Source organism: Procambarus clarkii, chromosome 65 (assembly GCF_040958095.1).
Source record: "Procambarus clarkii isolate CNS0578487 chromosome 65, FALCON_Pclarkii_2.0, whole genome shotgun sequence".
In the NCBI taxonomy this organism is placed as follows: Eukaryota; Metazoa; Arthropoda; class Malacostraca; order Decapoda; family Cambaridae; genus Procambarus; species Procambarus clarkii.
In genome coordinates, this window is record NC_091214.1 from 3,266,985 (window position 1) to 3,294,431 (window position 27,447).

At 51.1% G+C, this 27,447-nt stretch overlaps 1 protein-coding gene across 1 annotated transcript in view; it reads right to left on the reverse strand.

The window, feature by feature from the left end:
* Positions 1–27,447, reverse strand: part of LOC123771162 (uncharacterized) — a 141,081-nt gene that overhangs the window by 36,272 nt on the left and 77,362 nt on the right. The window contains exon 6 of the mRNA XM_069309373.1: positions 1,418–1,569. Within this exon, the coding sequence (XP_069165474.1) occupies positions 1,418–1,569 (152 nt within the window). The remainder of the gene's footprint in view (positions 1–1,417; positions 1,570–27,447) is intronic.

Here is a 27,447-nt window from a genome sequence, read left to right on the forward strand (position 1 = left end):
TGGTTATGGTGAGGGAAGGTGTTGGTTATAGTGAGGGAAGGTGTTGGTTATGGTGAGGGGATGGTGTTGGTTATAGTGAGGGACGGTGTTGGTTATAGTGAGGGAAGGTGTTGGTTATAGTGAGGGAAGGTGTTTTTTATAGTGAGGGAAGGTGTTGGTTATAGTGAGGGAAGATGTTGGTTATAGTGAGGGAAGGTGTTGGTTATAGTGAGGGAAGGTGTTGGTTATAGTGAGGGAAGGTGTTGGTTATAGTTAGGGAAGGTGTTGGTTATAGTGAGGGAAGGTGTTGGTTATAGTGAGGGAAGGTGTTGGTTATAGTGAGGGAAGGTGTTGGTTATAGTGAGTGAAGGTGTTGGTTATAGTGAGGGAAGGTGTTGGTTATAGTGAGGGAAGGTGTTGGTTATAGTGAGTGAAGGTGTTGGTTATAGTGAGTGAAGGTGTTGGTTATAGTGAGGGAAGGTGTTGGTTATAGTTAGGGAAGGTGTTGGTTATAGTGAGGGAAGGTGTTGGTTATAGTGAGGGAAGGTGTTGGTTATAGTGAGGGAAGGTGTTGGTTATAGTGAGGGAAGGTGTTGGTTATAGTGAGGGAAGGTGTTGGTTATGGTGAGAGACGGTGATGGTTATGGTGAGAGACGGTGTTGGTTATGGTGAGGGAAGGTGTTGGTTATAGTGAGAGACGGTGTTGGTTATAGTGAGGGAAGGTGTTGGTTATAGTGAGGGAAGGTGTTGGTTATAGTGAGGGAAGGTGTTGGTTATAGTGAGGGAAGGTGTTGGTTATAGTGAGGGAAGGTGTTGGTTATAGTGAGGGAAGGTGTTGGTTATGGTGAGAGACGGTGATGGTTATGGTGAGAGACGGTGTTGGTTATGGTGAGGGAAGGTGTTGGTTATAGTGAGAGACGGTGTTGGTTATAGTGAGGGAAGGTGTTGGTTATAGTGAGGGAAGGTGTTGGTTATAGTGAGGGAAGGTGTTGGTTATAGTGAGGGAAGGTGTTGGTTATAGTGAGAGACGGTGTTGGTTATAGTGAGGGAAGGTGTTGGTTATAGTGAGAGACGGTGTTGGTTATAGTGAGGGAAGGTGTTGGTTATAGTGAGAGACGGTGTTGGTTATAGTGAGGGAAGGTGTTGGTTATAGTGAGGGAAGGTGTTGGTTATAGTGAGGGAAGGTGTTGGTTATAGTGAGGGAAGGTGTTGGTTATAGTGAGGGAAGGTGTTGGGTATAGTGAGAGACGGTGTAATAATAATTGAGCGACATTTTTACCAGGTCATCACCTGGACTTACCTGGGGACATGTTCAGTGCAACAGTAGTTACTGGTCATCACCTGGACTGACCTGGGAACTTTTCAGTGCAGCAGTAGTTACTGGTCATCACCTGGACTGACCTGGGAACTTTTCAGTGCAGCAGTAGTCATAACTCACCTAGGGGGGTTGTCCGCGCAAGTCTCACCACCCATGGAGAGGTACAGTGTTTCATCCTGCAAGTATGGGTATTCCTGCGGCTTGTTTACGTAAGTGCCGAAATCCGTGTCTGAGGCGAGGAAGCAGTCGTTATGTTGGCCGATCCTGGCTACCTGTCCCCCACAACGGTACAGTGGTCAGTTCTTGTGGTACTCTTAGTCAACGTAGAATATATATTATATATTTAAGATCAAGTATCAATATTGTTTTATGATCATATTACTGAAGTTCTCTCTGACAGTGTGTGAGATAGTTGTAGTTGTCTGAACTACTGGTTGATGTCTGCACTAGTGAATCTTGTCTGCTCTAATGGTTGTTCTCTATACAAATGACAAGTGACTGTTGTCTTCAGTAGTAGTATTTGTCAGCACTAGTGAATGTTGTCTGCTCTAATGGTTGTTCTCTAGACAAGTCACTGTTGTCTTCACTAATAGTGGTTGTCTGCACTAGTGATTGTTGTCTGCACTAGTGATTGTTGTCTGCACTAGTGATTGTTGTCTGCACTAGTGATTGTTGTCTGCACTAGTGATTGCTGTCTGCACTAGTGATTGCTGTCTGCACTAATGATTGTTGGCTGCTCTAATGATTGTTCTCTACACAAGTGACTGTTGTCTGCACTAGTGATTGTTGGCTGCCTTAATGATTGTTCTCTACTCAAGTGACTGTTGTCCTTACTAGTAGTAGTTGTCTGCACTAGTGATTGTTGTCTGCTCTAATGATTGTTCTCTACACAAGTGACTGTTGTCTGCACTAGTGATTGTTGTCTGCTCTAATGATTGTTCTCTACTCAAGTGACTGTTGTCTTCACTAGTAGTAGATGTCTGCACTAGTGATTGTTGTCTGCCCTAGTGATTGTTGTCTGCACTAATGATTGTTGGCTGCACTAATGATTGTTCTCTACACAAGTGACTGTTGTCTGCACTAGTAATAGTTGTCTTCACTGGTCATTTTTGTCAACACCAGTGATTGTTGTCAACACCAGTGATTGTTGTCAACACCTGTGATTGTTGTCTGCCGTAGTGAATGTTGTAGTCGTGTTAACTAGATATCTTTGTGGTGGAACTGGAGACGGTTGTCTGCACTAGTGATGGGTGTGGTTGTCTGCACTAGTGATGGGTGTGTGGGTGTGGTTGTCTGCACTAGTGATGGGTGTGTGGGTGTGGTTGTCTGCACTAGTGATGGGTGTGTGGGTGTGGTTGTCTGCACTAGTGATGGGTGTGTGGGTGTGGTTGTCTGCACTAGTGATGGGTGTGTGGGTGTGGTTGTCTGCTCTAGTGATGGGTGTGTGGGTGTGGTTGTCTGCTCTAGTGATGGGTGTGTGGGTGTGGTTGTCTGCTCTAGTGATGGGTGAGTGGGTGTAGTTGTCTGTTCTAGTGATGGGTGTGGTTGTCTGCACTAGTGATGGGTGTGTGGGTGTGGTTGTCTGCTCTAGTGATGGGTGTGTGGGTGTAGTTGTCTGCTCTAGTGATGGGTGTGGTTGTCTGTACTAGTGATGGGTGTGTGGGTGTGGTTGTCTGCTCTAGTGATGGGTGTGTGGGTGTGGTTGTCTGCTCTAGTGATGGGTGTGTGGGTGTGGTTGTCTGCTCTAGTGATGGGTGTGTGGGTGTAGTTGTCTGCTCTAGTGATGGGTGTGGTTGTCTGCACTAGTGATGGGTGTGTGGGTGTGGTTGTCTGCTCTAGTGATGGGTGTGTGGGTGTGGTTGTCTGCTCTAGTGATGGGTGTGTGGGTGTAGTTGTCTGCACTAGTGATGGGTGTGTGTGGGTGTGGTTGTCTGCACTAGTGATGGGTGTGGTTGTCTGCTCTAGTGATGGGTGTGGTTGTCTGCTCTAGTGATGGGTGTGTGGGTGTGGTTGTCTTCTCTAGTGATGGGTGTGTGGGTGTGGTTGTCTGCACTAGTGATGGGTGTGGTTGTCTGCTCTAGTGATGGGTGTGTGGGTGTAGTTGTCTGCACTAGTGATGGGTGTGTGGGTGTGGTTGTCTGCACTAGTGATGGGTGTGTGGGTGTGGTTGTCTGCTCTAGTGATGGGTGTGGTTGTCTGCACTAGTGATGGGTGTGGTTGTCTGCACTAGTGATGGGTGTGTGGATGTGGTTGTCTGCTCTAGTGATGGGTGTGTGGGTGTGGTTGTCTGCTCTAGTGATGGGTGTGGTTGTCTGCACTAGTGATGGGTGTGTGGGTGTGGTTGTCTGCTCTAGTGATGGTTGTGTGGGTGTAGTTGTCTGCACTAGTGATGGGTGTGTGGGTGTGGTTGTCTGCTCTAGTAATGGGTGTGTGGGTGTAGTTGTCTGCACTAGTGATGGGTGTGTGGGTGTGGTTGTCTGCTCTAGTGATGGGTGTGTATGTGTGGTTGTCTGCTCTAGTGATGGGTGTGGTTGTCTGCTCTAGTGATGGTGTGGTTGTCTACACTAGTGATGGGTGTGGTTGTCTGCACTAGTGATGGGTGTGGTTGTCTGCTCTAGTGATGGGTGTGGTTGTCTGCACTAGTGATGGGTGTGGTTGTCTGCACTAGTGATGGGTGTGTGGGTGTGGTTGTCTGCTCTAGTGATGGGTGTGGTTGTCTGCACTAGTGATGGGTGTGGTTGTCTGCACTAGTGATGGGTGTGTGGGTGTAGTTGTCTGCACTAGTGATGGGTGTGGTTGTCTGCACTAGTGATGGGTGTGTGGGTGTAGTTGTCTGCACTAGTGATGGGTGTGGTTGTCTGCACTAGTGATGGGTGTGTGGGTGTGGTTGTCTGCTCAAGTGATGGGTGTGGTTGTCTGCACTAGTGATGGGTGTGTGGGTGTGGTTGTCTGCACTAGTGATGGGTGTGGTTGTCTGCACTAGTGATGGGTGTGTGGGTGTGGTTGTCTGCTCTAGTGATGGGTGTGGTTGTCTGCACTAGTGATGGGTGTGTGGGTGTGGTTGTCTGCACTAGTGATGGGTGTGTGGGTGTGGTTGTCTGCACTAGTGATGGGTGTGTTGATGTGTTTGTCTGCTCTAGTGATGAGTGTGTGGGTGTGGTTGTCTGCACTAGTGATGGGTGTGTGGGTGTGGTTGTCTGCACTAGTGATGGGTGTGTGGGTGTAGTTGTCTGCTCTAGTGATGGGTGTGTGGGTGTGGTTGTCTGCTCTAGTGATGGGTGTGTGGGTGTGGTTGTCTGCTCTAGTAATGGGTGTGTGGGTGTAGTTGTCTGCACTAGTGATGGGTGTGGTTGTCTGCACTAGTGATGGGTGTGAGGGTGTAGTTGTCTGCTCTAGTGATGGGTGTGTGGGTGTGGTTGTCTGCTCTAGTGATGGGTGTGGTTGTCTGCTCTAGTGATGGTGTGGTTGTCTGCTCTAGTGATGGGTGTGGTTGTCTGCTCTAGTGATGGTGTGGTTGTCTACACTAGTGATGGGTGTGGTTGTCTGCACTAGTGATGGGTGTGGTTGTCTGCACTAGTGATGGGTGTGGTTGTCTGCACTAGTGATGGGTGTGGTTGTCTGCACTAGTGATGGGTGTGTGGGTGTGGTTGTCTGCTATAGTGATGGGTGTGTGGGTGTGGTTGTCTGCTCTAGTGATGGGTGTGGTTGTCTGCTCTAGTGATGGTGTGGTTGTCTACACTAGTGATGGGTGTGGTTGTCTGCACTAGTGATGGGTGTGTGGGTGTGGTTGTCTGCTCTAGTGATGGGTGTGTGGGTGTGGTTGTCTGCTCTAGTGATGGGTGTGGTTGTCTGCTCTAGTGATGGTGTGGTTATCTGCACTTGTGATGGGTGTGGTTGTCTGCACTAGTGATGGGTGTGTGGGTGTGGTTGTCTGCTCTAGTGATGGGTGTGGTTGTCTGCTCTTGTGATGGGTGTGGTTGTCTGCTCTAGTGATGGGTGTGTGGGTGTGGTTGTCTGCACTAGTGATGGGTGTGGTTGTCTGCACTAGTGATGGATGTGGTTGTCTGCTCTAGTGATGGGTGTGTGGGTGTGGTTGTCTGGACTAGTGATAGGTATGTGGGTGTGGTTGTCTGCACTAGTGATGGGTGTGGTTGTCTGCACTAGTAATGGGTGTGGTTGTCTGCACTAGTGATGGGTGTGGTTGTCTACTCTAGTGATTTGTGTGTGGGTGTGGTTGTCTGCACTAGTGATGGGTGTGGTTATCTGCACTAGTGATGGGTGTGTGGGTGTGGTTGTCTGCTCTAGTGATGGGTGTGTGGGTGTGGTTGTCTGCTCTAGTGATGGGTGTGGTTGTCTGCTCTAGTGATGAGTGTGGTTGTCTGCACTAGTGATGGGTGTGGTTGTCTGCACTAGTGATGGGTGTGGTTGTCTGCTCTAGTGATGGGTGTGGTTGTCTGCACTAGTGATGGGTGTGGTTGTCTGCACTAGTGATGGGTGTGGTTGTCTGCTCTAGTGATGGGTGTGTGGGTGTGGTTGTCTGCACTAGTGATGGGTGTGTGGGTGTGGTTGTCTGCTCTAGTGATGGGTGTGTGGGTGTGGTTGTCTGCACTAGTGATGGGTGTGGTTGCCTGCTCTAGTGATGGGTGTGTGGGTGTGGTTGTCTGCTCTAGTGATGGGTGTGGGTGTCTGCACTAGTGATGGGTGTGGTTGTCTGCACTAGTGATGGGTGTGTGGGTGTGGTTGTCTGCTCTAGTGATGGGTGTGTGGGTGTAGTTGTCTGCTCTAGTGATGGGTGTGGTTGTCTGCACTAGTGATGGGTGTGTGGGTGTGGTTGTCTGCTCTAGTGATGGGTGTGGTTGTCTGCTCTAGTGATGGGTGTGTGGGTGTAGTTGTCTGCACTAGTGATGGGTGTGTGTGGGTGTGGTTGTCTGCACTAGTGATGGGTGTGGTTGTCTGCTCTAGTGATGGGTGTGGTTGTCTGCTCTAGTGATGGGTGTGTGGGTGTGGTTGTCTGCTCTAGTGATGGGTGTGTGGGTGTGGTTGTCTGCACTAGTGATGGGTGTGGTTGTCTGCTCTAGTGATGGGTGTGTGGGTGTAGTTGTCTGCACTAGTGATGGGTGTGTGGGTGTGGTTGTCTGCACTAGTGATGGGTGTGTGGGTGTGGTTGTCTGCTCTAGTGATGGGTGTGGTTGTCTGCACTAGTGATGGGTGTGGTTGTCTGCACTAGTGATGGGTGTGTGGATGTGGTTGTCTGCTCTAGTGATGGGTGTGTGGGTGTGGTTGTCTGCTCTAGTGATGGGTGTGGTTGTCTGCACTAGTGATGGGTGTGTGGGTGTGGTTGTCTGCTCTAGTGATGGTTGTGTGGGTGTAGTTGTCTGCACTAGTGATGGGTGTGTGGGTGTGGTTGTCTGCTCTAGTAATGGGTGTGTGGGTGTAGTTGTCTGCACTAGTGATGGGTGTGTGGGTGTGGTTGTCTGCTCTAGTGATGGGTGTGTATGTGTGGTTGTCTGCTCTAGTGATGGGTGTGGTTGTCTGCTCTAGTGATGGTGTGGTTGTCTACACTAGTGATGGGTGTGGTTGTCTGCACTAGTGATGGGTGTGGTTGTCTGCTCTAGTGATGGGTGTGGTTGTCTGCACTAGTGATGGGTGTGGTTGTCTGCACTAGTGATGGGTGTGTGGGTGTGGTTGTCTGCTCTAGTGATGGGTGTGGTTGTCTGCACTAGTGATGGGTGTGGTTGTCTGCACTAGTGATGGGTGTGTGGGTGTAGTTGTCTGCACTAGTGATGGGTGTGGTTGTCTGCACTAGTGATGGGTGTGTGGGTGTAGTTGTCTGCACTAGTGATGGGTGTGGTTGTCTGCACTAGTGATGGGTGTGTGGGTGTGGTTGTCTGCTCTAGTGATGGGTGTGGTTGTCTGCACTAGTGATGGGTGTGTGGGTGTGGTTGTCTGCACTAGTGATGGGTGTGGTTGTCTGCACTAGTGATGGGTGTGTGGGTGTGGTTGTCTGCTCTAGTGATGGGTGTGGTTGTCTGCACTAGTGATGGGTGTGTGGGTGTGGTTGTCTGCACTAGTGATGGGTGTGTGGGTGTGGTTGTCTGCACTAGTGATGGGTGTGTTGATGTGTTTGTCTGCTCTAGTGATGAGTGTGTGGGTGTGGTTGTCTGCACTAGTGATGGGTGTGTGGGTGTGGTTGTCTGCACTAGTGATGGGTGTGTGGGTGTAGTTGTCTGCTCTAGTGATGGGTGTGTGGGTGTGGTTGTCTGCTCTAGTGATGGGTGTGTGGGTGTGGTTGTCTGCTCTAGTAATGGGTGTGTGGGTGTAGTTGTCTGCACTAGTGATGGGTGTGGTTGTCTGCACTAGTGATGGGTGTGAGGGTGTAGTTGTCTGCTCTAGTGATGGGTGTGTGGGTGTGGTTGTCTGCTCTAGTGATGGGTGTGGTTGTCTGCTCTAGTGATGGTGTGGTTGTCTGCTCTAGTGATGGGTGTGGTTGTCTGCTCTAGTGATGGTGTGGTTGTCTACACTAGTGATGGGTGTGGTTGTCTGCACTAGTGATGGGTGTGGTTGTCTGCACTAGTGATGGGTGTGTTTGTCTGCACTAGTGATGGGTGTGGTTGTCTGCACTAGTGATGGGTGTGTGGGTGTGGTTGTCTGCTATAGTGATGGGTGTGTGGGTGTGGTTGTCTGCTCTAGTGATGGGTGTGGTTGTCTGCTCTAGTGATGGTGTGGTTGTCTACACTAGTGATGGGTGTGGTTGTCTGCACTAGTGATGGGTGTGTGGGTGTGGTTGTCTGCTCTAGTGATGGGTGTGTGGGTGTGGTTGTCTGCTCTAGTGATGGGTGTGGTTGTCTGCTCTAGTGATGGTGTGGTTATCTGCACTTGTGATGGGTGTGGTTGTCTGCACTAGTGATGGGTGTGTGGGTGTGGTTGTCTGCTCTAGTGATGGGTGTGGTTGTCTGCTCTTGTGATGGGTGTGGTTGTCTGCTCTAGTGATGGGTGTGTGGGTGTGGTTGTCTGCACTAGTGATGGGTGTGGTTGTCTGCACTAGTGATGGATGTGGTTGTCTGCTCTAGTGATGGGTGTGTGGGTGTGGTTGTCTGGACTAGTGATAGGTGTGTGGGTGTGGTTGTCTGCACTAGTGATGGGTGTGGTTGTCTGCACTAGTAATGGGTGTGGTTGTCTGCACTAGTGATGGGTGTGGTTGTCTACTCTAGTGATTTGTGTGTGGGTGTGGTTGTCTGCACTAGTGATGGGTGTGGTTATCTGCACTAGTGATGGGTGTGTGGGTGTGGTTGTCTGCTCTAGTGATGGGTGTGTGGGTGTGGTTGTCTGCTCTAGTGATGGGTGTGGTTGTCTGCTCTAGTGATGAGTGTGGTTGTCTGCACTAGTGATGGGTGTGGTTGTCTGCACTAGTGATGGGTGTGGTTGTCTGCTCTAGTGATGGGTGTGGTTGTCTGCACTAGTGATGGGTGTGGTTGTCTGCACTAGTGATGGGTGTGGTTGTCTGCTCTAGTGATGGGTGTGTGGGTGTGGTTGTCTGCACTAGTGATGGGTGTGTGGGTGTGGTTGTCTGCTCTAGTGATGGGTGTGTGGGTGTGGTTGTCTGCACTAGTGATGGGTGTGGTTGCCTGCTCTAGTGATGGGTGTGTGGGTGTGGTTGTCTGCTCTAGTGATGGGTGTGGGTGTCTGCACTAGTGATGGGTGTGGTTGTCTGCACTAGTGATGGGTGGGGTTGTCTGCACTAGTGATGGGTGTGGTTGTCTGCACTAGTGATGGGTGTGGTTGTCTACACTAGTGATGGGTGTGGTTCTCTGCACTAGTAATGGGTGTGGTTGTCTGCACTAGTGATGGGTGTGGTTGTCTGCACTAGTGATGGGTGTGGTTGTCTACACTAGTGATGGGTGTGGTTGTCTGCACTAGTAATGGGTGTGGTTGTCTACACTAGTGATGGGTGTGGTTGTCTGCACTAGTGATGGGTGTGGTTGTCTTCACTAGTGATGGGTGTGGTTGTCTACACTAGTGATGGGTGTGGTTGTCTGCTCTAGTGACGAGTGGGGTTGTCTGCACTAGTGATGGGTGTGGTTGTCTGCACTAGTGATGGTGTGGTTGTGTGCGCTAGTGATGGTGTGGTTGTCTACACTAGTGATGGGTGTGGTTGTCTGCTCTAGTGATGGTGTGGTTGTCTGCACTAGTGATGGGTGTGTGGGTGTGGTTGTCTGCTCTAGTGATGGGTGTGTGGGTGTGGTTGTCTGCTCTAGTGATGGGTGTGTGGGTGTGGTTGTCTGCTCTAATGATGGGTGTGGTTGTCTGCTTTAGTGATAGGTGTGTGGGTGTGGTTGTCTGCACTAGTGATGGGTGTGTGGGTGTGGTTGTGTGCTCTAGTGATGGGTGTGGTTGTCTGCTCTAGTGATGGGTGTAGTTGTCTGCACTAGTGATGGGTGTTTGGGTGTGGTTGTCTGCACTAGTGATGGGTGTGTGGGTGTGGTTGTCTGCTCTAGTGATGGGTGTGGTTGTCTGCTCTAGTGATGGGTGTGGTTGTCTGCTTTAGTGATGGGTGTGTGGGTGTGGTTGTCTGCACAAGTGATGGGTGTGGTTGTCTGCACTAGTGATGGGTGTGTGGGTGTGGTTGTCTGCTCTAGTGATGGGTGTGTGGGTGTGGTTGTCTGCTCTAGTGATGGGTGTGTGGGTGTGGTTGTCTGCTCTAGTGATGGGTGTGGTTGTCTGCTCTAGTGATAGGTGTGGTTGTCTGCTCTAGTGATGGGTGTGTGGGTGTGGTTGTCTGCACTAGTGATGGGTGTGTGGGTGTGGTTGTCTGCTCTAGTAATGGGTGTGTGGGTGTGGTTGTCTGCTCTAGTGATGGGTGGGGTTGTCTGCACTAGTGATGGCTGTGGTTGTCTGCTCTAGTGAAGGGTGTGGTTGTTTGCACTAGTGATGGGTGTGTGGGTGTAGTTATCTGCACTAGTGATGGGTAGGGTTGTCTACACTAGTGATGGGTGGGGTTGTCTGCACTAGTGATGGGTATGGTTCTCTGCACTAGTGATGGTGTGGTTGTCTGCACTAGTGATGGTGTGGTTGTCTACACTAGTGATGGGTGTGGTTGTCTGCTCTAGTGATGGTGTGGTTGTCTGCACTTGTGATGGTGTGGTTGTCTGCTCTAGTGATGGTGTGGTTGTCTGCACTAGTGATGGTGTGGTTGTCTGCTCTAGTGATGGTGTGGTTGTCTGCTCTAGTGATGGTGTGGTTGTCTGCACTAGTGATGGCTGTGGTTGTCTGCTCTAGTGATGGGTGTGTGGGTGTGGTTGTCTGCTCTAGTGATGGGTGTGGGTGTCTGCACTAGTGATGGGTGTGGTTGTCTGCACTAGTGATGGGTGGGGTTGTCTGCACTAGTGATGGGTGTGGTTGTCTGCACTAGTGATGGGTGTGGTTGTCTACACTAGTGATGGGTGTGGTTCTCTGCACTAGTAATGGGTGTGGTTGTCTGCACTAGTGATGGGTGTGGTTGTCTGCACTAGTGATGGGTGTGGTTGTCTACACTAGTGATGGGTGTGGTTGTCTGCACTAGTAATGGGTGTGGTTGTCTACACTAGTGATGGGTGTGGTTGTCTGCACTAGTGATGGGTGTGGTTGTCTTCACTAGTGATGGGTGTGGTTGTCTACACTAGTGATGGGTGTGGTTGTCTGCTCTAGTGACGGGTGGGGTTGTCTGCACTAGTGATGGGTGTGGTTGTCTGCACTAGTGATGGTGTGGTTGTGTGCGCTAGTGATGGTTTGGTTGTCTACACTAGTGATGGGTGTGGTTGTCTGCTCTAGTGATGGTGTGGTTGTCTGCACTAGTGATGGGTGTGTGGGTGTGGTTGTCTGCTCTAGTGATGGGTGTGTGGGTGTGGTTGTCTGCTCTAGTGATGGGTGTGTGGGTGTAATTGTCTGCTCTAATGATGGGTGTGGTTGTCTGCTTTAGTGATGGGTGTGTGGGTGTGGTTGTCTGCACTAGTGATGGGTGTGTGGGTGTGGTTGTCTGCTCTAGTGATGGGTGTGGTTGTCTGCTCTAGTGATGGGTGTAGTTGTCTGCACTAGTGATGGGTGTTTGGGTGTGGTTGTCTGCACTAGTGATGGGTGTGTGGGTGTGGTTGTCTGCTCTAGTGATGGGTGTGGTTGTCTGCTCTAGTGATGGGTGTGGTTGTCTGCTTTAGTGATGGGTGTGTGGGTGTGGTTGTCTGCACAAGTGATGGGTGTGGTTGTCTGCACTAGTGATGGGTGTGTGGGTGTGGTTGTCTGCTCTAGTGATGGGTGTGTGGGTGTGGTTGTCTGCTCTAGTGATGGGTGTGTGGGTGTGGTTGTCTGCTCTAGTGATGGGTGTGGTTGTCTGCTCTAGTGATAGGTGTGGTTGTCTGCTCTAGTGATGGGTGTGTGGGTGTGGTTGTCTGCACTAGTGATGGGTGTGTGGGTGTGGGTGTCTGCTCTAGTGATGGGTGTGTGGGTGTGGTTGTCTGCTCTAGTGATGGGTGGGGTTGTCTGCACTAGTGATGGCTGTGGTTGTCTGCTCTAGTGATGGGTGTGGTTGTTTGCACTAGTGATGGGTGTGTGGGTGTAGTTATCTGCACTAGTGATGGGTAGGGTTGTCTACACTAGTGATGGGTGGGGTTGTCTGCACTAGTGATGGGTGTGGTTCTCTGCACTAGTGATGGTGTGGTTGTCTGCACTAGTGATGGTGTGGTTGTCTACACTAGTGATGGGTGTGGTTGTCTGCTCTAGTGATGGTGTGGTTGTCTGCACTTGTGATGGTGTGGTTGTCTGCTCTAGTGATGGTGTGGTTGTCTGCACTAGTGATGGTGTGGTTGTCTGCTCTAGTGATGGTGTGGTTGTCTGCTCTAGTGATGGTGTGGTTGTCTGCTCTAGTGATGGGTGTGGTTGTCTGCTCTAGTGATAGGTGTGGTTGTCTGCTCTAGTGATGGGTGTGGTTGTCTGCACTAGTGATGGTGTGGTTGTCTGCACTAGTGATGGGTGTGGTTGTCTACACTAGTGATGGGTGGGGTTGTCTACACTAGTGATGGGTGTGGTTGTCTACACTAGTGATGGGTGTGGTTGTCTACACTAGTGATGGTGTGGTTGTGTGCACTAGTGATGGTGTGGTTGTCTACACTAGTGATGGGTGTGGTTGTCTGCTCTAGTGATGGTGTGGTTGTCTGCACTAGTGATGGGTGTGTGGGTGTGGTTGACTGCTCTAGTGATGGTTGTGTGGGTGTAGTTGTCTGCACTAGTGATGGGTGTGTGGGTGTGGTTGTCTGCTCTAGTGATGGGTGTGTGGGTGTGGTTGTCTGCTCTAGTGATGGGTGTGGTTGTCTGCTCTAGTGATGGTGTGGTTGTCTACACTAGTGATGGGTGTGGTTGTCTGCACTAGTGATGGGTGTGGTTGTCTGCTCTAGTGATGGGTGTGGTTGTCTGCACTAGTGATGGGTGTGGTTGTCTGCACTAGTGATGGGTGTGTGGGTGTGGTTGTCTGCTCTAGTGATGGGTGTGGTTGTCTGCACTAGTGATGGGTGTGGTTGTCTGCACTAGTGATGGGTGTGTGGGTGTAGTTGTCTGCACTAGTGATGGGTGTGGTTGTCTGCACTAGTGATGGGTGTGTGGGTGTAGTTGTCTGCACTAGCGATGGGTGTGGTTGTCTGCACTAGTGATGGGTGTGTGGGTGTGGTTGTCTGCTCTAGTGATGGGTGTGGTTGTCTGCACTAGTGATGGGTGTGTGGGTGTGGTTGTCTGCACTAGTGATGGGTGTGGTTGTCTGCACTAGTGATGGGTGTGTGGGTGTGGTTTTCTGCTCTAGTGATGGGTGTGGTTGTCTGCACTAGTGATGGGTGTGTGGGTGTGGTTGTCTGCACTAGTGATGGGTGTGTGGGTGTGGTTGTCTGCACTAGTGATGGGTGTGTGGATGTGGTTGTCTGCTCTAGTGATGAGTGTGTGGGTGTGGTTGTCTGCACTAGTGATGGGTGTGTGGGTGTGGTTGTCTGCACTAGTGATGGGTGTGTGGGTGTGGTTGTCTGCTCTAGTGATGGGTGTGTGGGTGTGGTTGTCTGCTCTAGTGATTGGTGTGTGGGTGTGGTTGTCTGCTCTAGTAATGGGTGTGTGGGTGTAGTTGTCTGCACTAGTGATGGGTGTGGTTGTCTGCACTAGTGATGGGTGTGGTTGTCTGCACTAGTGATGGGTGTGTGGGTGTAGTTGTCTGCTCTAGTGATGGGTGTGTGGGCGTGGTTGTCTGCTCTAGTGATGGGTGTGGTTGTCTGCTCTAGTGATGGTGTGGTTGTCTGCTCTAGTGATGGGTGTGGTTGTCTGCTCTAGTGATGGTGTGGTTGTCTACACTAGTGATGGGTGTGGTTGTCTGCACTAGTGATGGGTGTGGTTGTCTGCACTAGTGATGGGTGTGGTTGTCTGCACTAGTGATGGGTGTGGTTGTCTGCACTAGTGATGGGTGTGTGGGTGTGGTTGTCTGCTATAGTGATGGGTGTGTGGGTGTGGTTGTCTGCTCTAGTGATGGGTGTGGTTGTCTGCTCTAGTGATGGTGTGGTTGTCTACACTAGTGATGGGTGTGGTTGTCTGCACTAGTGATGGGTGTGTGGGTGTGGTTGTCTGCTCTAGTGATGGGTGTGTGGGTGTGGTTGTCTGCTCTAGTGATGGGTGTGGTTGTCTGCTCTAGTGATGGTGTGGTTATCTGCACTTGTGATGGGTGTGGTTGTCTGCACTAGTGATGGGTGTGTGGGTGTGGTTGTCTGCTCTAGTGATGGGTGTGTGGGTGTGGTTGTCTGCACTAGTGATGGGTGTGGTTGTCTGCACTAGTGATGGATGTGGTTGTCTGCTCTAGTGATAGGTGTGTGGGTGTGGTTGTCTGCACTAGTGATGGGTGTGGTTGTCTGCACTAGTAATGGGTGTGGTTGTCTGCACTAGTGTTGGGTGTGGTTGTCTACTCTAGTGATTTGTGTGTGGGTGTGGTTGTCTGCACTAGTGATGGGTGTGGTTATCTGCACTAGTGATGGGTGTGTGGGTGTGGTTGTCTACTCTAGTGATGGGTGTGTGGGTGTGGTTGTCTGCTCTAGTGATGGGTGTGGTTGTCTGCTCTAGTGATGAGTGTGGTTGTCTGCACTAGTGATGGGTGTGGTTGTCTGCACTAGTGATGGGTGTCGTTGTCTGCTCTAGTGATGGGTGTGGTTGTCTGCACTAGTGATGGGTGTGGTTGTCTGCACTAGTGATGGGTGTGGTTGTCTGCTCTAGTGATGGGTGTGTGGGTGTGGTTGTCTGCACTAGTGATGGGTGTGTGGGTGTGGTTGTCTGCTCTAGTGATGGGTGTGTGGGTGTGGTTGTCTGCACTAGTGATGGGTGTGGTTGCCTGCTCTAGTGATGGGTGTGTGGGTGTGGTTGTCTGCACTAGTGATGGGTGTGTGGGTGTGGTTGTCTGCACTAGTGATGGGTGTGGTTGTCTGCTCTAGTGATGGGTGTGTGGGTGTGGTTGTCTGCTCTAGTGATGGGTGTGTGGGTGTGGTTGTCTGCTCTAGTGATGGGTGTGGGTGTCTGCACTAGTGATGGGTGTGGTTGTCTGCACTAGTGATGGGTGGGGTTGTCTGCACTAGTGATGGGTGTGGTTGTCTGCACTAGTGATGGGTGTGGTTGTCTACACTAGTGATGGGTGTAGTTCTCTGCACTAGTAATGGGTGTGGTTGTCTGCACTAGTGATGGGTGTGGTTGTCTGCACTAGTGATGGGTGTGGTTGTCTACACTAGTGATGGGTGTGGTTGTCTGCACTAGTAATGGGTGTGGTTGTCTACACTAGTGATGGGTGTGGTTGTCTGCACTAGTGATGGGTGTGGTTGTCTTCACTAGTGATGGGTGTGGTTGTCTACACTAGTGATGGGTGTGGTTGTCTGCTCTAGTGACGGGTGGGGTTGTCTGCACTAGTGATGGGTGTGGTTGTCTGCACTAGTGATGGTGTGGTTGTGTGCACTAGTGATTGTGTGGTTGTCTACACTAGTGATGGGTGTGGTTGTCTGCTCTAGTGATGGTGTGGTTGTCTGCACTAGTGATGGGTGTGTGGGTGTGGTTGTCTGCTCTAGTGATGGGTGTGTGGGTGTGGTTGTCTGCTCTAGTGATGGGTGTGTGGGTGTGGTTGTCTGCTCTAGTGATGGGTGTGGTTGTCTGCTCTAATGATGGGTGTGGTTGTCTGCTTTAGTGATGGGTGTGTGGGTGTGGTTGTCTGCACTAGTGATGGGAGTGTGGGTGTGGTTGTCTGCTCTAGTGATGGGTGTGGTTGTCTGCTCTAGTGATGGGTGTAGTTGTCTGCACTAGTGATGGGTGTTTGGGTGTGGTTGTCTGCACTAGTGATGGGTGTGTGGGTGTGGTTGTCTGCTCTAGTGATGGGTGTGGTTGTCTGCTCTAGTGATGGGTGTGGTTGTCTGCTTTAGTGATGGGTGTGTGGGTGTGGTTGTCTGCACAAGTGATGGGTGTGGTTGTCTGCACTAGTGATGGGTGTGTGGGTGTGGTTGTCTGCTCTTGTGATGGGTGTGTGGGTGTGGTTGTCTGCTCCAGTGATGGGTGTGTGGGTGTGGTTGTCTGCACTAGTGATGGGTGTGTGGGTGAGGTTGTCTGCTCTAGTGATGGGTGTGGTTGTCTGCTCTAGTGATAGGTGTGGTTGTCTGCTCTAGTGATGGGTGTGTGGGTGTGGTTGTCTGCACTAGTGATGGGTGTGTGGGTGTGGTTGTCTGCTCTAGTGATGGGTGTGTGGGTGTGGTTGTCTGCTCTAGTGATGGGTGGGGTTGTCTGCACTAGTGATGGGTGTGGTTGTCTGCTCTAGTGATGGGTGTGGTTGTTTGCACTAGTGATGGGTGTGTGGGTGTAGTTATCTGCACTAGTGATGGGTAGGGTTGTCTACACTAGTGATGGGTGGGGTTGTCTGCACTAGTGATGGGTGTGGTTCTCTGCACTAGTGATGGCGTGGTTGTCTGCACTAGTGATGGTGTGGTTGTCTACACTAGTGATGGGTGTGGTTGTCTGCTCTAGTGACGGTGTGGTTGTCTGCACTTGTGATGGTGTGGTTGTCTGCTCTAGTGATGGGTGTGGTTGTCTGCACTAGTGATGGGTGTGGTTGTCTGCACTAGTGATGGGTGTGTGGGTGTAGTTGTCTGCACTAGTGATGGGTGTGGTTGTCTGCACTAGTGATGGGTGTGTGGGTGTAGTTGTCTGCACTAGCGATGGGTGTGGTTGTCTGCACTAGTGATGGGTGTGTGGGTGTGGTTGTCTGCTCTAGTGATGGGTGTGGTTGTCTGCACTAGTGATGGGTGTGTGGGTGTGGTTGTCTGCACTAGTGATGGGTGTGGTTGTCTGCACTAGTGATGGGTGTGTGGGTGTGGTTTTCTGCTCTAGTGATGGGTGTGGTTGTCTGCACTAGTGATGGGTGTGTGGGTGTGGTTGTCTGCACTAGTGATGGGTGTGTGGGTGTGGTTGTCTGCACTAGTGATGGGTGTGTGGATGTGGTTGTCTGCTCTAGTGATGAGTGTGTGGGTGTGGTTGTCTGCACTAGTGATGGGTGTGTGGGTGTGGTTGTCTGCACTAGTGATGGGTGTGTGGGTGTGGTTGTCTGCTCTAGTGATGGGTGTGTGGGTGTGGTTGTCTGCTCTAGTGATTGGTGTGTGGGTGTGGTTGTCTGCTCTAGTAATGGGTGTGTGGGTGTAGTTGTCTGCACTAGTGATGGGTGTGGTTGTCTGCACTAGTGATGGGTGTGGTTGTCTGCACTAGTGATGGGTGTGTGGGTGTAGTTGTCTGCTCTAGTGATGGGTGTGTGGGCGTGGTTGTCTGCTCTAGTGATGGGTGTGGTTGTCTGCTCTAGTGATGGTGTGGTTGTCTGCTCTAGTGATGGGTGTGGTTGTCTGCTCTAGTGATGGTGTGGTTGTCTACACTAGTGATGGGTGTGGTTGTCTGCACTAGTGATGGGTGTGGTTGTCTGCACTAGTGATGGGTGTGGTTGTCTGCACTAGTGATGGGTGTGGTTGTCTGCACTAGTGATGGGTGTGTGGGTGTGGTTGTCTGCTATAGTGATGGGTGTGTGGGTGTGGTTGTCTGCTCTAGTGATGGGTGTGGTTGTCTGCTCTAGTGATGGTGTGGTTGTCTACACTAGTGATGGGTGTGGTTGTCTGCACTAGTGATGGGTGTGTGGGTGTGGTTGTCTGCTCTAGTGATGGGTGTGTGGGTGTGGTTGTCTGCTCTAGTGATGGGTGTGGTTGTCTGCTCTAGTGATGGTGTGGTTATCTGCACTTGTGATGGGTGTGGTTGTCTGCACTAGTGATGGGTGTGTGGGTGTGGTTGTCTGCTCTAGTGATGGGTGTGTGGGTGTGGTTGTCTGCACTAGTGATGGGTGTGGTTGTCTGCACTAGTGATGGATGTGGTTGTCTGCTCTAGTGATAGGTGTGTGGGTGTGGTTGTCTGCACTAGTGATGGGTGTGGTTGTCTGCACTAGTAATGGGTGTGGTTGTCTGCACTAGTGTTGGGTGTGGTTGTCTACTCTAGTGATTTGTGTGTGGGTGTGGTTGTCTGCACTAGTGATGGGTGTGGTTATCTGCACTAGTGATGGGTGTGTGGGTGTGGTTGTCTACTCTAGTGATGGGTGTGTGGGTGTGGTTGTCTGCTCTAGTGATGGGTGTGGTTGTCTGCTCTAGTGATGAGTGTGGTTGTCTGCACTAGTGATGGGTGTGGTTGTCTGCACTAGTGATGGGTGTCGTTGTCTGCTCTAGTGATGGGTGTGGTTGTCTGCACTAGTGATGGGTGTGGTTGTCTGCACTAGTGATGGGTGTGGTTGTCTGCTCTAGTGATGGGTGTGTGGGTGTGGTTGTCTGCACTAGTGATGGGTGTGTGGGTGTGGTTGTCTGCTCTAGTGATGGGTGTGTGGGTGTGGTTGTCTGCACTAGTGATGGGTGTGGTTGCCTGCTCTAGTGATGGGTGTGTGGGTGTGGTTGTCTGCACTAGTGATGGGTGTGTGGGTGTGGTTGTCTGCACTAGTGATGGGTGTGGTTGTCTGCTCTAGTGATGGGTGTGTGGGTGTGGTTGTCTGCTCTAGTGATGGGTGTGTGGGTGTGGTTGTCTGCTCTAGTGATGGGTGTGGGTGTCTGCACTAGTGATGGGTGTGGTTGTCTGCACTAGTGATGGGTGGGGTTGTCTGCACTAGTGATGGGTGTGGTTGTCTGCACTAGTGATGGGTGTGGTTGTCTACACTAGTGATGGGTGTAGTTCTCTGCACTAGTAATGGGTGTGGTTGTCTGCACTAGTGATGGGTGTGGTTGTCTGCACTAGTGATGGGTGTGGTTGTCTACACTAGTGATGGGTGTGGTTGTCTGCACTAGTAATGGGTGTGGTTGTCTACACTAGTGATGGGTGTGGTTGTCTGCACTAGTGATGGGTGTGGTTGTCTTCACTAGTGATGGGTGTGGTTGTCTACACTAGTGATGGGTGTGGTTGTCTGCTCTAGTGACGGGTGGGGTTGTCTGCACTAGTGATGGGTGTGGTTGTCTGCACTAGTGATGGTGTGGTTGTGTGCACTAGTGATTGTGTGGTTGTCTACACTAGTGATGGGTGTGGTTGTCTGCTCTAGTGATGGTGTGGTTGTCTGCACTAGTGATGGGTGTGTGGGTGTGGTTGTCTGCTCTAGTGATGGGTGTGTGGGTGTGGTTGTCTGCTCTAGTGATGGGTGTGTGGGTGTGGTTGTCTGCTCTAGTGATGGGTGTGGTTGTCTGCTCTAATGATGGGTGTGGTTGTCTGCTTTAGTGATGGGTGTGTGGGTGTGGTTGTCTGCACTAGTGATGGGAGTGTGGGTGTGGTTGTCTGCTCTAGTGATGGGTGTGGTTGTCTGCTCTAGTGATGGGTGTAGTTGTCTGAACTAGTGATGGGTGTTTGGGTGTGGTTGTCTGCACTAGTGATGGGTGTGTGGGTGTGGTTGTCTGCTCTAGTGATGGGTGTGGTTGTCTGCTCTAGTGATGGGTGTGGTTGTCTGCTTTAGTGATGGGTGTGTGGGTGTGGTTGTCTGCACAAGTGATGGGTGTGGTTGTCTGCACTAGTGATGGGTGTGTGGGTGTGGTTGTCTGCTCTTGTGATGGGTGTGTGGGTGTGGTTGTCTGCTCCAGTGATGGGTGTGTGGGTGTGGTTGTCTGCACTAGTGATGGGTGTGTGGGTGAGGTTGTCTGCTCTAGTGATGGGTGTGGTTGTCTGCTCTAGTGATAGGTGTGGTTGTCTGCTCTAGTGATGGGTGTGTGGGTGTGGTTGTCTGCACTAGTGATGGGTGTGTGGGTGTGGTTGTCTGCTCTAGTGATGGGTGTGTGGGTGTGGTTGTCTGCTCTAGTGATGGGTGGGGTTGTCTGCACTAGTGATGGGTGTGGTTGTCTGCTCTAGTGATGGGTGTGGTTGTTTGCACTAGTGATGGGTGTGTGGGTGTAGTTATCTGCACTAGTGATGGGTAGGGTTGTCTACACTAGTGATGGGTGGGGTTGTCTGCACTAGTGATGGGTGTGGTTCTCTGCACTAGTGATGGCGTGGTTGTCTGCACTAGTGATGGTGTGGTTGTCTACACTAGTGATGGGTGTGGTTGTCTGCTCTAGTGACGGTGTGGTTGTCTGCACTTGTGATGGTGTGGTTGTCTGCTCTAGTGATGGTGTGGTTGTCTGCACTAGTGATGGTGTGGTTGTCTGCTCTAGTGATGGTGTGGTTGTCTGCTCTAGTGATGGTGTGGTTGTCTGCTCTAGTGATGGGTGTGGTTGTCTGCTCTAGTGATGGGTGTGGTTGTCTGCTCTAGTGATGGGTGTGGTTGTCTGCACTAGTGATGGTGTGGTTGTCTGCACTAGTGATGGGTGTGGTTGTCTACACTAGTGATGGGTGTGGTTGTCTACACTAGTGATGGGTGTGGTTGTCTACACTAGTGATGGGTGTGGTTGTCTACACTAGTGATGGTGTGGTTGTCTACACTAAGGATGGGTGTGGTTGTCTGCACTAGTGATGCGCATGATGGGTGTGGTTGTCTACACTAGTGATGGGTGTGGTTGTCTACACTAGTGATGGGTGTGGTTGTCTACACTAGTGATGGGTGTGGTTGTCTACACTAGTGATGGTGTGGTTGTCTACACTAGTGATGGTGTGGTTGTCTGCTCTAGTGATGGGTGTGGTTGTCTGCTCTAGTGATGGGTGTGGTTGTCTGCACTAGTGATGGGTGTGTGGGTGTGGTTGTCTGCACTAGTGATGGGTGTGGTTGTCTGCTCTAGTGATGGGTGTGTGGGTGTGGTTGTCTGCACTAGTGATGGGTGTGTGGGTGTGGTTGTCTGCTCTAGTGATGGGTGTGGTTGTCTGCTCTAGTGATGGGTGTGGTTGTCTGCACTAGTGATGGGTGTGGTTGTCTGCACTAGTAATGGGTGTCGTTGTCTGCACTAGTGATGGGTGTGGTTGTCTGCACTAGTGATGGGTGTGGTTGTCTCTACTAGTGATGGGTGTGGTTGTCTACACTAGTGATGGGTGTGGTTGTCTGCACTAGTGATTGGTGTGGTTGTCTGCACTAGTGATAGGTGGGGTTGTCTGCACTAGTGATGGGTGGGGTTGTCTGCACTAGTGATGGGTGTGGTTGTCTACACTAGTGATGGGTGTGGTTGTCTGCTCTAGTGTGGGTGTGTGGGTATGGTTGTCTACACTAGTGATGGGTGGGGTTGTCTACACTAGTGATGGGTGGGGTTGTCTGCACTAGTGATGGGTGTGGTTGTCTGCACTAGTGATGGTGTGGTTGTCTGCACTATTGATGGTGTGGTTGTCTGCACTAGTGATGGTGTGGTTGTCTGCTCTAGTGATGGTGTGGTTGTCTGCTCTAGTGATGGTGTGGTTGTCTGCTCTAGTGATGGTGTGGTTGTCTGCACTAGTGATGGGTGTGGTTGTCTGCACTAGTGATGGTGTGGTTGTCTGCACTAGTGATGGTGTGGTTGTCTACACTAGTGATGGGTGTGGTTGTCTGCACTAGTGATGGGTGTGTGGGTGTGGTTGTCTGCTCTAGTGATGGGTGTGTGGGTGTGGTTGTCTGCTCTAGTGATGGGTGTGGTTGTCTGCTCTAGTGATGGTGTGGTTGTCTACACTAGTGATGGGTGTGGTTGTCTGCACTAGTGATGGGTGTGTGGGTGTGGTTGTCTGCTCTAGTGATGGGTGTGTGGGTGTGGTTGTCTGCTCTAGTGATGGGTGTGGTTGTGTGCTCTAGTGATGGTGTGGTTATCTGCACTAGTGATGGTTGTGGTTGTCTGCACTAGTGATGGGTGTGTGGGTGTGGTTGTCTGCTCTAGTGATGGGTGTGGTTGTCTGCTCTAGTGATGGGTGTGTGGGTGTGGTTGTCTGCACTAGTGATGGGTGTGGTTGTCTGCACTAGTGATGGATGTGGTTGTCTGCTCTAGTGATGGGCGTGTGGGTGTGGTTGTCTGCACTAGTGATGGGTGTGTGGGTGTGGTTGTCTGCACTAGTGATGGGTGTTGTTGTCTGCACTAGTGATGGGTGTGGTTGTCTGCTCTAGTGATGGGTGTGGTTGTCTGCTCTAGTGATGGGTGTGTGGGTGTGGTTGTCTGCACTAGTGATGGGTGTGGTTATCTGCACTAGTGATGGGTGTGGTTGTCTCCTCTAGTGATGGGTGTGGTTGTCTGCACTAGTGATGGGTGTGGTTGTCTGCACTAGTGATGGGTGTGGTTGTCTGCACTAGTGATGGGTGTGGTTGTCTGCTCTAGTGATGGGTGTGGTTGTCTGCACTAGTGATGGGTGTGGTTGTCTGCACTAGTGATGGGTGGGTGGGTGTTGTTATCTGCACTAATGATGGGTGTGGTTGTCTGCACTAGTGATGGGTGTGGTTGTCTGCTCTAGTGATGGGTGTGTGGGTGTGGTTGTCTGCACTAGTGATGGGTGTGTGGGTGTGGTTGTCTGCACTAGTGATGGGTGTGGTTGTCTTCACTAGTGATGGGTGTGGTTGTCTACACTAGTGATGGGTGTGGTTGTCTGCTCTAGTGATGGGTGGGGTTGTCTGCACTAGTGATGGGTGTGGTTGTCTGCACTAGTGATGGTGTGGTTGTGTGCACTAGTGATGGTGTGGTTGTCAACACTAGTGATGGGTGTGGTTGTCTGCTCTAGTGATGGTGTGGTTGTCTGCACTAGTGATGGGTGTGTGGGTGTGGTTGTCTGCTCTAGTGATGGGTGTGTGGGTGTGGTTGTCTGCTCTAGTGATGGGTGTGTGGGTGTGGTTGTCTGCTCTAGTGATGGGTGTGGTTGTCTGCTCTAGTGATGGTGTGGTTTTCTACACTAGTGATGGGTGTAGTTATCTGCACTAGTGATGGGAGTGGTTGTCTGCACTAGTGATGGGTGTGTGGGTGTAGTTGTCTGCACTAGTGATGGGTGTGTGGGTGTGGTTGTCTGCACTAGTGATGGGTGTGTGGGTGTGGTTGTCTGCTCTAGTGATGGGTGTGGTTGTCTGCTCTAGTGATGGGTGTGGTTGTCTGCTTTAGTGATGGGTGTGTGTGTGTGGTTGTCTGCACTAGTGATGGGTGTGGTTGTCTGCACTAGTGATGGGTGTGGTTGTCTGCACTAGTGATGGGTGTGTGGGTGTGGTTGTCTGCTCTAGTGATGGGTGTGTGGGTGTGGTTGTCTCCTCTAGTGATGGGTGTGTGGGTGTGGTTGTCTGCACTAGTGATGGGTGTGTGGGTGTGGTTGTCTGCTCTAGTGATGGGTGTGGTTGTCTGCTCTAGTGATGGGTGTGGTTGTCTGCTCTAGTGATGGGTGTGGTTGTCTGCTCTAGTGATGGGTGTGTGGGTGTGGTTGTCTGCACTAGTGATGGGTGTGTGGGTGTGGTTGTCTGCTCTAGTGATGGGTGTGTGGGTGTGGTTGTCTGCTCTAGTGATGGGTGGGGTTGTCTGCACTAGTGATGGGTGTGGTTGTCTGCTCTAGTGATGGGTGTGGTTGTTTGCACTAGTGATGGGTGTGTGGGTGTAGTTATCTGCACTAGAGATGGGTGTGGTTGTCTGCACTAGTGATGGGTGTGGTTGTCTGCTCTAGTGATGGGTGTGGTTGTCTGCACTAGTGATGGGTGTGTGGGTGTAGTTATCTGCACTAGTGATGGGTAGGGTTGTCTACACTAGTGATGGGTGGGGTTGTCTGCACTAGTGATGGGTGTGGTTCTCTGCACTAGTGATGGTGTGGTTGTCTGCACTAGTGATGGTGTGGTTGTCTACACTAGTGATGGGTGTGGTTGTCTGCTCTAGTGATGGTGTGGTTGTCTGCACTTGTGATGGTGTGGTTGTCTGCTCTAGTGATGGTGTGGTTGTCTGCACTAGTGATAGTGTGGTTGTCTGCTCTAGTGATGGTGTGGTTGTCTGCTCTAGTGATGGTGTGGTTGTCTGCTCTAGTGATGGGTGTGGTTGTCTGCTCTAGTGATGGGTGTGGTTGTCTGCTCTAGTGATGGGTGTGGTTGTCTGCACTAGTGATGGTGTGGTTGTCTGCACTAGTGATGGGTGTGGTTGTCTACACTAGTGATGGGTGGGGTTGTCTACACTAGTGATGGGTGTGGTTGTCTACACTAGTGATGGGTGTGGTTGTCTACACTAGTGATGGTGTGGTTGTCTACACTAAGGATGGGTGTGGTTGTCTGCACTAGTGATGCGTGTGATGGGTGTGGTTGTCTACACTAGTGATGGGTGTGGTTGTCTACACTAGTGATGGGTGTGGTTGTCTACACTAGTGATGGGTGTGGTTGTATACACTAGTGATGGTGTGGTTGTCTACAGTAGTGATGGTGTGGTTGTCTGCTCTAGTGATGGGTGTGGTTGTCTGCTCTAGTGATGGGTGTGGTTGTCTGCACTAGTGATGGGTGTGTGGGTGTGGTTGTCTGCACTAGTGATGGTTGTGGTTATCTGCACTAGTGATGGGTGTGGTTGTCTCCTCTAGTGATGGGTGTGGTTGTCTGCACTAGTGATGGGTGTGGTTGTCTGCACTAGTGATGGGTGTGGTTGTCTGCACTAGTGATGGGTGTGGTTGTCTGCTCTAGTGATGGGTGTGGTTGTCTGCACTAGTGATGGGTGTGGTTGTCTGCACTAGTGATGGGTGGGTGGGTGTTGTTATCTGCACTAATGATGGGTGTGGTTGTCTGCACTAGTGATGGGTGTGGTTGTCTGCTCTAGTGATGGGTGTGTGGGTGTGGTTGTCTGCACTAGTGATGGGTGTGTGGGTGTGGTTGTCTGCACTAGTGATGGGTGTGGTTGTCTTCACTAGTGATGGGTGTGGTTGTCTACACTAGTGATGGGTGTGGTTGTCTGCTCTAGTGATGGGTGGGGTTGTCTGCACTAGTGATGGGTGTGGTTGTCTGCACTAGTGATGGTGTGGTTGTGTGCACTAGTGATGGTGTGGTTGTCAACACTAGTGATGGGTGTGGTTGTCTGCTCTAGTGATGGTGTGGTTGTCTGCACTAGTGATGGGTGTGTGGGTGTGGTTGTCTGCTCTAGTGATGGGTGTGTGGGTGTGGTTGTCTGCTCTAGTGATGGGTGTGTGGGTGTGGTTGTCTGCTCTAGTGATGGGTGTGGTTGTCTGCTCTAGTGATGGTGTGGTTTTCTACACTAGTGATGGGTGTAGTTATCTGCACTAGTGATGGGAGTGGTTGTCTGCACTAGTGATGGGTGTGTGGGTGTAGTTGTCTGCACTAGTGATGGGTGTGTGGGTGTGGTTGTCTGCACTAGTGATGGGTGTGTGGGTGTGGTTGTCTGCTCTAGTGATGGGTGTGGTTGTCTGCTCTAGTGATGGGTGTGGTTGTCTGCTTTAGTGATGGGTGTGTGTGTGTGGTTGTCTGCACTAGTGATGGGTGTGGTTGTCTGCACTAGTGATGGGTGTGGTTGTCTGCACTAGTGATGGGTGTGTGGGTGTGGTTGTCTGCTCTAGTGATGGGTGTGTGGGTGTGGTTGTCTCCTCTAGTGATGGGTGTGTGGGTGTGGTTGTCTGCACTAGTGATGGGTGTGTGGGTGTGGTTGTCTGCTCTAGTGATGGGTGTGGTTGTCTGCTCTAGTGATGGGTGTGGTTGTCTGCTCTAGTGATGGGTGTGTGGGTGTGGTTGTCTGCACTAGTGATGGGTGTGTGGGTGTGGTTGTCTGCTCTAGTGATGGGTGTGTGGGTGTGGTTGTCTGCTCTAGTGATGGGTGGGGTTGTCTGCACTAGTGATGGGTGTGGTTGTCTGCTCTAGTGATGGGTGTGGTTGTTTGCACTAGTGATGGGTGTGTGGGTGTAGTTATCTGCACTAGAGATGGGTGTGGTTGTCTGCACTAGTGATGGGTGTGGTTGTCTGCTCTAGTGATGGGTGTGGTTGTCTGCACTAGTGATGGGTGTGTGGGTGTAGTTATCTGCACTAGTGATGGGTAGGGTTGTCTACACTAGTGATGGGTGGGGTTGTCTGCACTAGTGATGGGTGTGGTTCTCTGCACTAGTGATGGTGTGGTTGTCTGCACTAGTGATGGTGTGGTTGTCTACACTAGTGATGGGTGTGGTTGTCTGCTCTAGTGATGGTATGGTTGTCTGCACTTGTGATGGTGTGGTTGTCTGCTCTAGTGATGGTGTGGTTGTCTGCACTAGTGATAGTGTGGTTGTCTGCTCTAGTGATGGTGTGGTTGTCTGCTCTAGTGATGGTGTGGTTGTCTGCTCTAGTGATGGGTGTGGTTGTCTGCTCTAGTGATGGGTGTGGTTGTCTGCTCTAGTGATGGGTGTGGTTGTCTGCACTAGTGATGGTGTGGTTGTCTGCACTAGTGATGGGTGTGGTTGTCTACACTAGTGATGGGTGGGGTTGTCTACACTAGTGATGGGTGTGGTTGTCTACACTAGTGATGGGTGTGGTTGTCTACACTAGTGATGGTGTGGTTGTCTACACTAAGGATGGGTGTGGTTGTCTGCACTAGTGATGCGTGTGATGGGTGTGGTTGTCTACACTAGTGATGGGTGTGGTTGTCTACACTAGTGATGGGTGTGGTTGTCTACACTAGTGATGGGTGTGGTTGTATACACTAGTGATGGTGTGGTTGTCTACACTAGTGATGGTGTGGTTGTCTGCTCTAGTGATGGGTGTGGTTGTCTGCTCTAGTGATGGGTGTGGTTGTCTGCACTAGTGATGGGTGTGTGGGTGTGGTTGTCTGCACTAGTGATGGGTGTGGTTGTCTGCTCTAGTGATGGGTGTGTGGGTGTGGTTGTCTGCACTAGTGATGGGTGTGTGGGTGTGGTTGTCTGCTCTAGTGATGGGTGTGTGGGTGTGGTTGTCTGCTCTAGTGATGGGTGTGGTTGTCTGCACTAGTGATGGGTGTGGTTGTCTGCACTAGTAATAAGTGTGGTTGTCTGCACTAGTGATGGGTGTGTGGGTGTGGTTGTCTGCTCTAGTGATGGGTGTGTGGGTGTGGTTGTCTGCTCTAGTGATGGGTGTGGTTGTCTGCACTAGTGATGGGTGTGGTTGTCTGCACTAGTAATGGGTGTGGTTGTCTGCACTAGTGATGGGTGTGGTTGTCTGCACTAGTGATGGGTGTGGTTGTCTCTACTAGTGATGGGTGTGGTTGTCTACACTAGTGATGGGTGTTGTTGTCTGCACTAGTGATGGGTGTGGTTGTCTGCACTAGTGATGGGTGGGGTTGTCTGCACTAGTGATGGGTGGGGTTGTCTGCACTAGTAATGGGTGTGGGTGTCTACACTAGTGATGGGTGTGGTTGTCTGCTCTAGTGTGGGTGTGTGGGTGTGGTTGTCTACACTAGTGATGGGTGGGGTTGTCTACACTAGTGATGGGTGGGGTTGTCTGCACTAGTGATGGGTGTGGTTGTCTGCACTAGTGATGGTGTGGTTGTCTGCACTATTGATGGTGTGGTTGTCTGCACTAGTGATGGTGTGGTTGTCTGCTCTAGTGATGGTGTGGTTGTCTGCTCTAGTGATGGTGTGGTTGTCTGCTCTAGTGATGGTGTGGTTGTCTGCACTAGTGATGGGTGTGGTTGTCTGCACTAGTGATGGTGTGGTTGTCTGCACTAGTGATGGTGTGGTTGTCAACACTAGTGATGGGTGTGGTTGTCTGCACTAGTGATGGTTGTGTGGGTGTGGTTGTCTGCTCTAGTGATGGGTGTGTG